We start from the raw sequence: 13,992 nt of genomic DNA, 5'->3' as shown, positions 1-13,992 counted from the left end.
TTTGAGGATGCCCCACAGATGCCCAATAGGGTTTAGGTCTGGAGACATGCTTGGCCAGTCCATCACCTTTACCCTCATCTTCTTTAGCAAGGCAGTGGTCACCTTGGAGGTGTGTTTGGGGTCATTATCATATTGGAATACTGCCCTGTGGCCCAGTCTCTGAAGGGAGGGGTGCACGCTTTGCTTCTGTATGTCATAGTACATGTTGACATTCATGGTTCCGTCAATGAACTGTAGCTCCCCAGTGCCAGCAGCACTTATGCAGCCCCAGACCATGACCCTCCCTTACCATGCTTGACTGTAGGCAAGACACACTCATCTTTGTACTGCTCACCTGGTTGCCACCACACACGCTTGACACCATCTGAACCAAATAAGTTTATCTTGGTCTCATCAGACCACAGGACATCGTAATCCATGTCCTTAGTCTGCTTGTCTTCAGCAAACTGTTTGCGGGCTTTCTTGTGCATCTTTAGAAGAGGCTTCCTTCTGGGACGACAGCCACACAGACCACTTTGATGACGTGTGCAGCCTATGGTCTAAGCACTGACAGGCTAACTGTACCACCCCTCCAACCTCTGCGGCAATGCTGGCAGCACTCATATGTCTATTTCCCAAAGACAACCTCTGGATATGACGTTGAGCATGTGCACTCAACTTCTTTGGTAGACCATGGCGAGGCCTGTTCTGAGTGGAACCTGTCCTGCTGTATGGTCTTGGCCAACGTGCAGCAGCTCAGTTTCAGGGTCTTGGCAATCTTCTTATAGCTTAGGCCATTTATATGTAAAGCAACAATCCTCAGAGTTCTTTGCCATGAGGTGCCCCATTGAACTTCCAGTGACCAGTATGAGAGAGTGAGAGTAACACCAAATTCAACACACCTGCTCCCCATTCACACCTGAGACCTTGTAACACTAATGCCCTGTACACACGGTTGGATTTTCCGACAGAAAATGTTCGATAGGAGCTTGTTGTTGGAAATTCCGACCATGTGTAGGCTCCATCGGACATTTTCCATCGGAATTTCCGACACACAAAATTTGAGATCTGGCTCAAATTTTCCGACAACAAAATCCGTTCTCGTAAATTCCGATCGTGTGTACACAATTCCGATGCACAAAGTTCCACGCATGCTCAAAATCAAGCAGAAGAGCCGCACTGGCTATTGAACTTCATTTTTCTTGGTTTATCGTATTTGTTGTATGTCACCGTGTTCTTGGCATTCGGAATTTCCAATAAGATTTGTGTGTATGCAAGACAAGTTTGAGCCAACATCCGTCGAAAAAAAATATGGATTTTGTTGTCGGAAAATCCTATCGTGTGTACAGGGCATAACGAGTCACATGACACCGGGGAGGGAAAATGGCTAATTAGGTCCAATTTGGACATTTTCACTTAGGGGGGTATTCACTTTTGTTGCCAGCGGTTATGACATTAATGGCTGTGTGTTGAGTAATTTTGAGGGGACAGCAAATTTACACTGTTATACAAGCTGTACACTCACTACTTTACAGTGTAATTTCCTCAGTGTTATCACACGTTTGTGAGATACTGTGTGTGTGTATATATATATATATATAGACATTGGGGGATGTCTAGCTCAGTGGTAGATGCCTTTTCAGTAAGTTCACAGCAAACAGGAACTTTAGTTTAAGGACATGGTAGCCCACTTTTATTAAAAGGAACAAAATAAACAAAAGTTCATACGTGCACTTGGATGCCCACACAGGGGTTCTTCTCCCAAAAACAATAACAGATGAAAAATGTCAAGCCACCTGGCTCTCTCTCTTCAGCAGTACTGCCACTTAGGTTTTGCGCTTCAGCCCTCTTGGCCATATAACAGGGTTCCTGTACAACTACTGTACCTCTTTTCAGCTTCCTTGCTGCTCAGGCCTTCCACTTCAGGCTCTCATCTGTCTCCTTAGATGCACACAGCTTCAACGAGCACAGCGTCTATCTAGAAAGCAGACCCTCACTGCTCTGATCCTCAGACTTGGGTCTCTGGCTTTCGCTAGTGCATACCTGCACTCTCTGGACTCCTGGTTCCTGTACTACTTCAATCTGACTTCTAGGCGACTTGTACCCATTGATTTCAATGGAAGTCGCCTCCAAGTCGGATCTCCATCTATATTGAAACAACAATGTCGTCTCTTTCACAGAATAATCAGCTCTCGGTGGGGAACAAATTTTAAATAAAAAACCGGCATGGGTTCCCCCTCCAGGAGCATACCAGGCCCTTAGGTCTGGTATGGATTTTAAAGGGAACCCCCATGCCGGAAAAACGGCGCGGGGGTCCCCCAAAATCCATACCAGACCCTTATCCGAGCACGCAGCCCAGCCGGTCAGGAAAGGGGGTGGGGACGAGCAAGCGACCCCCCCCCCCTGAACCATACCAGGCCACATGCCCTCAACATGGGAGGTGGGCACCTTGTTCCCATGTTGATGAGGACAAGGGCCTCTTCCCGACAACCCTTGCCATTGGTTGTCGGGGTCTGCGGGCGGGGGTGTTTATCGTAATCCGTCACATGTTGACCCCACCCCTTATGACGTCAAGTCCTGAGGCATGCTGGGACTGGGACATCATAAGGGGCAGGGTCACAGTGTGACATCACCCAGTGACCACGCCCCATACCTATATAAGTCGCCGTGCACGTAGCACAAGCCATTACAGCGGAAGAGAGTGTCGTGTCAACATCAGAAGAAGAATGAAGAAAGAAGAGAGAAGAGAGAAGAAGGACAGAGGAGACCAAGCTCCTCTGCTAGTAAAAGAGCTTGAAGAAGATAGCGGAGGAGTCGGCAGAAGAACCGGAGAGTGGGAGACAACGCCGCAGACCGGGAGAAGAGGCCGAACAGAGCGGGGAAGTCTGAAAAAGACCCCCGAAGTCAGAAGAAGTCCCCCAGAGCTGATTAATAAATTACTTTAAAAACCGGTGTGTGGGGTTTTTTTGTTGACACTTTTTTCCCCCAGGTGAATGGGTAGGGGTACATTGTACCCCATACTCACATAGGGTGGGGAGGGCCGGGATCTGGGGGCCCCGTCATTAAAGGGGCTCTAGGATACCGATAAGCCCCCCGCCCGCAGATCCCAACAACCAACGGCGAGGGTTGTCGGGAAGAGGCCCTTGTCCTCATCATCATGAGGGCAGGCGGCCTGGTACGGTTCAGGAAGGGGAGGGTGCTCGCTCGTCCCCACCCCCTTTCCTGACCGGCCAGGCTGCGTGCTTGGATAAGGGTCTGGTATGGATTTTGGGGGGCCCCACGCCGTTTATTCGGTGTAGGGGGTTCCCCTTAAAATCCATACTAGACCTAAGGGCCTGGTATGCTCCTGGAGGGGGAACCCATGCCGGTATTTAAGTTTTTTTATTTAAAATTTGGCGTGGCGTTCCCCCTCGAGAGCTGATTATTCTCTGATTGGCCGTGGCCAAAGTCGCCTGGCCTGGGGATGAAGTCGCTTCAAGTCGCGCTGTTATTCATACTCTTAAGTCATAAGTCGTGTCCAAGTTGCCTCCAAAAGTTGCGCTGGAAGTCGTGTTGCCCTTGTGTGAATGGACTCTAACACTATGGAATCTCTGGGCTCCAGGTCCCCAACTGGATTTTACAAACTTTGGAGGAAACTGGTAAAACAGATTTCTCCACATTAAATACCCCTGGAGCCCCTCAACCTGCCTATTTGAGAAGCCAGGGTGACAATTACTAGGACAGGGAACTGTACTGTTACAATACATACATACACACATAGATAAATAGATGGAGATCTTCTTACCTCAAGATAGTTTATATCTGTCTCTTTCACATTGTCTTTCACATTGTACATCTGAAACAAAAATAAAAATCACAATTTTAAATACATGTCATGGATAACACAGATCTTAGATCTAAGTTACTACATCTTGTAGTTTGATTTTAGGTGGCTGAGCAGTGAACAACTGGTAATAAGGTTGAGTCAAGTGGTTTTGGAGGATTTTTTTAGTGCATCGCCCCACACAAAAACACATAAATAAGAACTGTACTGCTTAAAACAGATCTTTATTCACTTTCGATGCATGTTAAAAAGGAACTGAACTCTGAAACCTGTGCCCAAAAATGTCAGCCAGAGGGCAAAGGACCATTCACCAGAATTGGCTGTTATCTCCCTGCAGCTGATTTTCCCTACACTGACTTATCATGCTTTGTCCTGCACTGTGTGTGTGGAGGCAGTCATCTTGGTAGATGTAGCCTCCAGCAAGAACAGTGAACAGCACAGTAGTGGCATCACCAGATCTCACTCCAATGCCTTAAATCTGGAGATGCAGATATACAGCTGTAAGATTGTAGGCATAGAAGTGTCTAGGCATCCTAATATACAATGGGCAATGCTATTTTTCTGAAGAAATCCCATAAGTAAGGTAAATTTAGGGATAATTAACATTTCTATTTGTTCCCTATAACATGGCAAATCCTCACTTTTTGAGTTCAGGTCCAATTTAAAGTTTTTATAAAGGCAGAAGGTTTTTTTACATTAATATATTTTCTGCATTAAAGTAAAAAACCTTCTGAGATCAGCTCCCAATTTAGCCCCCAAAATACTTTCCTGAGCCTGATCTTAGTCCAGCGATGTGCCGGAGAGCAGCAGTGTTGCGCTCTCTTTCCCTCCTCCCTGGACATAGATGACAGCAAGGGGAGGCATTGGGTTCTGCTGCTGTCAATCAAATCCAGTGAAGGGGTGGGGGGGCTGTGTGTGTCACTCATCCTGGCTTGAGAATGAGCGTGCTACGGGGTACATGGAAGGGAGGAGGAGCCAACTAGTGGGGTACCTGAGAAGAGGAGGTTTGGGGTTGCAAAATGATTGCACAGAGCAGGTAAGTATAACATACTACAAACATTATAAGGCCCCTTTCACACTGGGGCAGCATGGGCGTCGGTGGTAAAGCTCCGCTATTTCTTAGCGGCGGTCTGCGGCCGTTAGCGGGGTGGTTTTAACCCCCGCTAGTGGCCAAAAAAGGGTTAAAACCGCCCTCAAAGCGCCGATGCAGCTGCGCTTTGCCGGCGGTATAGCCGCGCTGTCCCATTGATTTCAATGGGTAGGAGCGGTTTAGGAGTGATGAATACACCGCTCCTTCGCCGTTCCAAAGATGCGGCTAGCAGGACTTTTTTTTACCATCCTGCTAGAGCACTGGAGTGAAAGTGGCCGTTTTTTTCAGGCGCTACACAGGTGCTATTTTTAGCGCTGTAGCACCTGAAAACCGCCCCAATGTGAAAGGGGCCTAATAAATCTGCAGCAAGTATCTTTGACCCAATAAACAGCTGACAATGATCCATTGGTGTATTTAGTTGGGGAAAAGACAAGCATTTGTGTGGCCAGGATCACCAATACTGCGTATGGTTTCTAGCTGTTACTTACAAGGTGAGAGCTGATCATCATGGTTAATACATGCAGCTTCATGCTGGCCATTTCATGATAAGCTTTATCCTCAGTGCCTTCAGTGTCCAGAAGAAATACAGCCATCTGTAGGGAACAGGTTTGATGAATTGTCACATTGTGGGCAAGGCATTCTGCATTTTTCAAGATACAGCACCAACGAGGATTGTCTCTTCAAAAAGACCTATTTAAATATAAACCTCTCACCAACACAATCACTGTTGACCATCCGGAACCCTTTGTAGCATCCTCCTAGATAGGTGTTTAGGATGTAGGATAATGCCGTGTACTCACGACCAGACTTTGGCGGCAAAGGTCCGATGGAGCGAATCCGCCGGACAATTCGATCGTGTGTGGACTTCATCGGACCTTTGCTGTCTAAAAAAAATCAGACGGACGGACATGTTTCAAATCTTTCCAATGGACTCGAGTCCGGTCTAAAAATCTGTTCGTCTGTATGTTAGTCCGACGGACGAAAACCGACGCTAGGGAAGCTATTGGCTACTGGCTATAAACTTCCTTATTCTAGTCCGGTCGTACGTCATCACGTTCAAATCCGTTGAACTTTGGTGTGATTGTGTGTGGCCAAGTCCGTTCGTTCGAAAAGTCCCTCGGAAGTCCGCCAAAAGGCCGTCGGGAAGACCGTCGAAACCTAGTCTGCCAGAAAGTTCGGTCGTGTGTACACGGCATTAGATATATCCTAGTGTAGGATTAGATATATTTAGTGCTGGTGCACTGTGTTCTGTGGAGCTGTATTTTTGTTTAAGCTATTATTATTAGAACACCCGCACAATGTTAATTAGCAACAAGCTCAGGGCAGCTGCACTCTCAATGCAAACACACTGATTTGTAAGAGACAAATGATATAAAGTGCACTACACTTTTTTACATCTTCATGTGCAGGCTATAGCCAAAAACAAGAGAGCCTAAGTAAGTAATGAAGGTATTAAATTATTATTATTATTCACGATTTATATAGTGCCAACAGTTTACACAGCGCTTTACAATGTAGAGGGGGGGGCAGCACAATTACAGTACAGTTCAATACAAAAGGTACAGGAGGGCCCTGCTCATAGAGATTACATTCTAAAAGGAGGGGGTGGTGGTACAAAAGGTAATAGATGAGGGGAATAATTTGATGGGGGGTAGCTCGGGGACAGTTAGGTGGGTGTGGGATAAGCTTCCCTGAATAAGTGAGTTTTCCAGAGGATGGGAGAGGCTCTGGAGAAGTCCTGAAGAGGGGCATGAGAGGAGGTAACAAGGGAGCTAGAGAGCAGGAGGTATTAAATAAAATGTTGGATACAAATATCAAGTAAAATGTGCCAAAAAGTGCCAGTGCCTGAATTAAAGTCCAATCCTTGGCTCCATAAAAATAATGTTTATTAAACATTTAAACAAGAAAGTCCATTGTGATAAACAAATGAAAAGTTTTCATTGAATAAAATTGATTGGTGTATAGATCAATCACATCCTCTAATGATCGATGCCAGTGCTCTTACTAACAGTGCAGTGCTATTCCACTTCAATTCATTCCATGTGCGCTGTGCCCCAACCCCAGTGGGTCCAGACTCACCAAATATAGTTGGTCTCTTATGGCTTATGTAAAAAGGGATCAAAAGAAAGATTCCCATAGCTCCGCTGTGTGTGGCTAGGTGTCCTTAATGCTGTTTCTTTTTAAACAGAACAATTGGAGCTCAACATTTACATAAAGCAGAGAGGCATATCATTGTGCAAAAATGTGTTTATTAAAATACATCAACACATAATAAAGACTACTTACATAAGTACCCCCCCCGAGATCATCTGCCTCTAATTATTATAACTGCCTCTGGCCGACACGCTGACGGCCAAAGCCGATGCTATGTGAATATGGACACAGAGACAACCACTCGCCCCTACTCGTACAGGTTTAGTCTCTCAGCATACCAAGACATTTGGGAAAATGTCATGCTCCCAACTTTGTGGGAACAGTTTGGGGATGATCCCTTCTTGTTCTGACATGACTGTACACCAGTGCACAAAGCAAGGTCCATAAAGGCATGGATGAGCGAGTTTAGGGTGGAGGAACTTGACTGAGTCCTGACCTCAACTGACAGAACACCTTTGGTATAAATTAGAGCAGAGACTGTGAGCCAGGCCTTCTCGTTCATCATTGTTGCTTGACCTCACAAATGCACTTCTGGAAGAATGGTCAAACATTCCCATAGACACACTCCTAAACCTTGTGGACAGTCTTCCCAAAAGAGTTGAAGATGTTGTAGCTGCAAAGGGTGGGCTAACTCAATATCGAACCCTATGGACTAAGACTGGGATGCCATTAAAGTTCATATGCATGTAAAGGCAGGTGTCCCGATACTTTTGGTAATATATATATATATATATATATATATATATATATACACACACACACATACACACACACACACACATATATATATACATACATATATATACACACACAAACACACACAGAGTATCTCACAAAAGTGAGTACACTGTTCACATTTGTGTAAATATTTTATTATATCTTTTCATGCCACAACACTGAAGAAATGTCACTTGGCAACAAAAGTGAGTACCCCCCTAAGTGAAATTGTCCAAATTGAGCCCAAAGTGTCAATATTTTGTGTTGCCACCATTATTTTCCAGCACTGCCTTAAAGAGGAAGTAAACCCTGATGAGTTTACTTCCTCTTTCATTCCCTGCAAAGGTAAAGCATAATGGACTACTATGCATCGAATCGGCAAATATCTCCTAAACCATGTAGGTTTAGGAGATATTTCTTGGACCCACAGGTAAGCCTTAATCTAGGCTTACCTGTAGGTCAAAGTGTGTTGTAAGGGTTTACAACCACTTTAAACCTCTTGGGCATGGGTGTTCACCAGAGCTTCACAGGTTGCCACTGGAGTCCTCTTCCACTCCTCCATGACGACATCACGGAGCTGGTGGATGTTAGAGACCTTGTGCTCCTCCATCTTCCATTTGAGGATGCCCCACAGATGCACAATAGGGTTTAGGTCTGGAGACATGCTTGGCCAGTCCATCACCTTTCCCCTCAGCTTCTATAGCAAGGCAGTGGTATTCTTGGAGGTGTGTTTGGGAAAACTGCCCTGCGTCCCAGTCTCTGAAGGGAGGGGATCATGCTCTGCTTCTGTATGTCACAGTACATGTTGCCATTCCTGGTTCCCTCAATGAACTGTAGCTCCCCAGTGCCGGCAGCACTCATGCAGCCCCAGACCATGACACTCCCCCCACCATGCTTGACTGTAGGCAAGACACAATTGTCTTTTTACTCCTCAACTGGTTGCCGCCACACACGCTTGACACCATCTGAAGCAAATAACTTTGTCTTGGTCTCATCAGACCACAGGATATGGTTCCAGTAATCCATGTCCTTAGTCTGCTTGTCTTCAGCAAACTCTTTCTTGTGCATCATCTTTTTTAGAAGCTCCCCACCCCTTCAACCTCTGCAGCAATGCTTGCAGCACTCATACGTCTATTTCCCAAAGACAACCTCTGGATATGACGCTTAGCATGTGCACTCAACTTCTTTGGTTGATCATGGCAAGGCCTATTCTGAGTGGAATCTGTCCTGTTAAACCGCTATATGGTCTTGGCCACCATGCTGCAGCTCAATTTCGGGGTCTTGGCAATCATATTACAGCCTAGGCCATCTTTATGTAGAGCAACAATTCTTTTTTTCAGATCGTCAGAGAGTTCCTTGCCATGAGGTGCCATGTTGAACTTCCATTGACCAGTATGAGAGAAAGAGAGCGATAACATCGCATTTAACACACCTGTTCCCCATTCACACCTGAGACCTTGTAACACTAACGAGTCACATGACACCGGGGAGGGAAAATGGCTAATTGGGCCAAATTTGGACATTTTCACTTGTACTCACTATTGTTGCCAGCGGAACAGCAAATTTACACTGTTATGCAAGCTGTACACTCACTACTTTACATTGTAGCAAAGTGTAATTTCTTCAGTGTTGTCACATGAAAAGATATAATAAAGTATTTACAAAAATGTGAGGGGTGTACTCACTTTTGTGAGATACCGTATATACATAGTCACAATGGTAGCCACTTTAAACTGTTTGAAACCTGCAAAAAGGGAAAGGTGCAATTGGCCAGACCATGTGCAAAACATTGTATTGTTTATTGTTTTGTTTTGTATATTGCCCTGCCATTGTTGGCTTTTGACTGTTGTCGTGTTTTTTTATTATATTTGCAGACATACACTAAGGTCTCATTCACACATGCGGACTGTTTATTTCATCAGTTCAGTCACGTCAAAACGGATGAGGAATTCACCAGTTTTTCATCAGTATTTCATCAGCTGCTCATCTGTTTCTCATCATTTTTTTTACATCCACTACTAGGCAAAAATGGATAAAAAATAGAGCTTTGATCCGTTTCAAAAATGTTGACGAATGTGGATGTAAACTGCTGAAAATGGATGATCATCCGTTTGCATCCATTTTTCCATAGAGATGCATAGATGTCAGTTTTTCATCCATCAACGGATGGATGAAATAAAAACAGACAAACGGGCCGCATGTGTGAAAAGCCCCTAAAATCTTCATCTGCTTTGCAAAGGCAATGTGATGGGCTTCTGGTGTGCAGCTGTACCTTTAAAGCAGTGATAATAAGTCCCCTTTTTGTTTGTCTGTTTTTCAACAGTCCGTTGACGGATTAATGCATCTCTATGGAAAAACGGATGTAAATGGATGATCATCCATGTTCACAATAGCCTCCCACAATAGACTATTGTCAGTCACAGGCAGTGAGCCAATGAGGAGAGTAGGGAGGTGGGGCTGAGCCATGGCTCGGGAGCTAGCATGCAGCGGTGCCTCCAGGGCAAGCGGCTTTCTCTGGGAGCACTGCTCAAGGGGAGGAGCCAGGAGCAACGGTGGGGGACCCGAAATGAAGACGATCGGAGCTGCTCTGTCTAAAACCACTGCACAGAGTAGATAAGTATAACATGTTTGTTATTTAGGCAAAAATTAAGCTTTAATACCACTTTAAAGTTAGGGACCTTACTTATCAGAGGTGCCTTGACGAAGCAGTGTGGTCTCCAAATGTACTGCACCATGAGTGAAAATCACTGACATTTAGGCTGGGTTCACACTATTGTGAATTCCCCGCATTCAATTCGCAATAGCAGGAGAATGTGACTGGCTCTCTATGGAGCCAGTTCACATATCTCCGATGCGGCTCCAATGCGAATTTGCACAGGAGCCCAAAATTCAGGCTGAAATCGGACCTGAAATGGTGAACCAGGACACACAGTTACATAGAGGTTGAAAAAAGACACAAGTCCATCAAGTCCAACCTATGTGTGTGTGATTATATGTCAGTATTACATTGTATATCCCTGTATGTTGCAGTCATTCAGGTGCTTCCAGTTTGAATCGGCATCCATTGTGAACCAAGCCTTCCAAATGGAATGTACCTGTTACACTGGTGAAGCACCTATAAACAGATTGACAGGCAAGTAAAATATGGTAAAGGATGTACATATAAATTAGAGCAGGGTACTTACTTTCTTACCGTTTATCTCCAGAAGGAAGGGTTTACCCCAAATCCAGATACCTTCAGTGACAATATCAGTGCCAGACCTCCATGGGAAACCATTTACAGATTCATCTTCTGATAAATCGTAAACTCTCTTCTCCTATTAAATTGAGTAGAAATTTAGAGACATCTTACAAATCCTCTTTATACTAGGGTTAAAATGACACTAAACTCTGTAAAAAAAAAAAAAAAAAAATATATATATATATATATATATATATATATATATATATATATATATATATATATATATATATATATTCAGGTATTTATTCTTAACTAAAAAAAAAATTGTGTTCTTTAACTGGTTCCCCCTTTGGAGCAAAGTTTTCACTTCTCAAGCACTAGCCTTTAACCACTTAAGGACCGCCTCATGCCGATATACGTCGGCAGAATGGCACGGCTGGGCACAATCACGTAGCGGTACGTGATTCTTTAAGTGCCCAGCTGTGGGTCGGGAGCGCGCCGCCGTGGGACCAGCAGACCCTATCGCCGCTGGTGCGCCGCGATCAGGTCACAGAGCTGAAGAACGAGGAGAGGTCTGTGTAAACAAACCTCTCCCCGTGCTTCCCTGTGTGGCTGCCACCGATCGCCTCTTCCCTTTTATAGGGAAGGACGATCAGTGACGTCACATGCCAGGCCACGCCCCCCTACAATAAAAAAAAAACATAATGTCATACATAACACTACACTGCCACCTAGTGGTTAACTCCTTCACTGCCAGTGTCATTTACACAGGAATCAATGCATTTAAAAAGCATTGATTTCTGTATAAATGACAATGGTCCCAAAAATGTGTCAAAAATGTCCGATGTGTCCGCCATAATGTCGCAGTCACAATAAAAATCGCTGATCGCCGCCATTACTAGTAAAAAAATAAATATTAACAAAAATGCTATAAAACTATCCCCTATTTTGTAAACGCTATAACTTTTGCGCAAACCAATCAATAATCGCTAATTGCGATTTTTTTTAACAAAAATATGTAGAAGAATAGGTATCGGCCTAATCTGAGGAAAAAAATGTTTTTTTTTATATATTTTTGGGGGATATTTATTATAGCAAAAAGTAAAAAATATTGCATGTTTTTCAAAATTGACGCTCTATTTTTGTTTATAGCGCAAAAAATAAAAAACGCTGAGGTGATCAAATACCACCAAAAGAAAGCTCTATTTGTGGGGAAAAAAGGACGCCAATTTTGTTTCGGAGCCACGTCGCACAACCGCAGAATTGTCAGTTAAAGCGACACAGTGCCGAATCGCAAAAAGGGGCCTGGTCCTTTGGCTGCAAATTGGTCCGGGGCTTAAGTGGTTAAAATTACCCCCACAAAGTTTTAGGTTCTGAACAAAGAGGTCCTGTAGAATAAATGGATGGTAATAGGTAAAAACACACAAAAAATGATTTGAATACACAAAAAACACAAAATAATCCCTATTTTTTCGTACAAAACAAAAAGGTGAGGTAATGTCAACTAAATAAATAGCAAATATTTAAATGAAGAGATTTAAAGACACCCATGCTCAACTCTCCACTTTTTTAACTAGAAACCCTAGAAAATAGATCTACCCCTTGCAACACCAAGACAACAAACAAAGGTAAAAACACTGTTAGTTACCAAATATATCAAGCCTCAAAACTGCATGTGCCTACAAAATGGTAAAAAATTAGAGTTCTCAAAATGATTAATAGATGATGTGTTAAACCGGAAAATTGTATACTTACCTTTCCGTAATTTTCCTTTCCTGTCACATCTTCATGGCAGCATACACGCTGGGTTGTGACTCCGCCAACCACATAGCTATAAGATGACAAGACGCCCCTCACCCCAGTATTCTCTGTATATATGAATCACCTTCAATGGGTGGGTCGTTGTATGCTGCCATGAAGATGCGACAGGAAAGGAAAATTACGGAAAGGTAAGTATAACATTTTCCGGTTTCCTGTTGCATAATGGCAGCATACACTCTGGGGAGTAACTCGCAGACTGGGTGGGAATGCACGAAAAAAATACATTTATTAACAAGAAACATAGGAGTTGGCCTGGATGATGGCCCTTCCAAAGTCTACTGTTGAAAGTCCTGCAGGATCCACCTTATGCGATATAAAGTTGTTTCTGGAAGACCAGGTGGCCTCTTTACAGATAGTCTCCACGAGACCCTACAATAGACCACCCAAGAAGTTGCCGCTGCCCTGGTGGAATGTGCCTTTAAGCACTCAGGGATTTGTAGTTCACTCAGTGAGTAGCCCTTTTTGATAGACTTTACCAGCCATGAGGCGATGGTGCAAGCCGATGCCGCCTGACCTTTCCTACAGCCATATGGAACAAGTAAGATGTTTTCTGATCTCCTGATCGACTCGGTTGCTGAAAGATACTTTAGAATGTTGCCCCTGACATCCAGAGGATGAGGATCACCTTGATCTGTGACAAAGGCTGGAAGCTTGATCTGATTAAAGTGGAAGGAAGACCTTAGGTACAAAATGGTCCGAAGGCCTTAAAACTATTCTGTCCGGATAGACAACCAGGTATGGTTCTTTGGCCATCAAGGCTTGCATCTCCGAGACTCTCTTTGCTGAAGTTATAGCAATCAGGAATGAAACCTTGAGCGTCAGATCCCAAAGGGAGATGTTGTCGAGCGGAGAGAACTGTTCCTTAGACAAGACTCCCAAGACAACTGAGAGGCCCCATAGCGGGACCGGAAATGAAGGTTTCCTAGGTGGCCTTAGTTTAAGGCAGGCCCTCTGAAACTGGATGACTAAAGGATCATGTGCCCATTTGACCCCGGTCAGAGTGGATAAGGCTGATACTTGGACTTTCAGGGTACTGTAACAAAGCCCTTTCTCTAGGCCTGACTGCAGGAATTCCAGAATTTGATTGGCTGCCAGAGAAGATATGTCCCAACCCTGTTGTTGAGAAAAGGTGGTAAACTTCTCCCAGATCCTTCGGTAGGTGTTGTTGCTAGTCAGCTTCCTAGCCTGAAGCAATGTTTCCACTACCCTCTGAGAACAGCCCTG

At 44.3% G+C, this 13,992-nt stretch overlaps 1 protein-coding gene across 2 annotated transcripts in view; it reads right to left on the bottom strand.

The window, feature by feature from the left end:
• LOC143960912 (RING finger protein 112-like) overlaps window positions 1-13,992 on the bottom strand; it is a 97,302-nt gene that overhangs the window by 48,837 nt on the left and 34,473 nt on the right. For both annotated transcript variants that reach the window (XM_077469928.1, XM_077469929.1), the window contains exons 4-6: window positions 10,949-11,080; window positions 5,381-5,485; window positions 3,764-3,814 (exon numbers count right to left, since the gene is read on the bottom strand). In XM_077469928.1, the coding sequence (XP_077326054.1) occupies window positions 3,764-3,814; window positions 5,381-5,485; window positions 10,949-11,080 (288 nt within the window). The remainder of the gene's footprint in view (window positions 1-3,763; window positions 3,815-5,380; window positions 5,486-10,948; window positions 11,081-13,992) is intronic.

The sequence above is a fragment of the Lithobates pipiens genome, unplaced genomic scaffold (genome assembly GCF_037356315.1).
Source record: "Lithobates pipiens isolate NorthernLeopardFrog02 unplaced genomic scaffold, aLitPip1_a1.2 Scaffold_8, whole genome shotgun sequence".
Lineage (NCBI taxonomy): Eukaryota > Metazoa > Chordata > Amphibia > Anura > Ranidae > Lithobates > Lithobates pipiens.
Note: the sequence above shows the minus strand (reverse complement) of the source record. Positions and strands in the feature narration are given on the sequence as shown.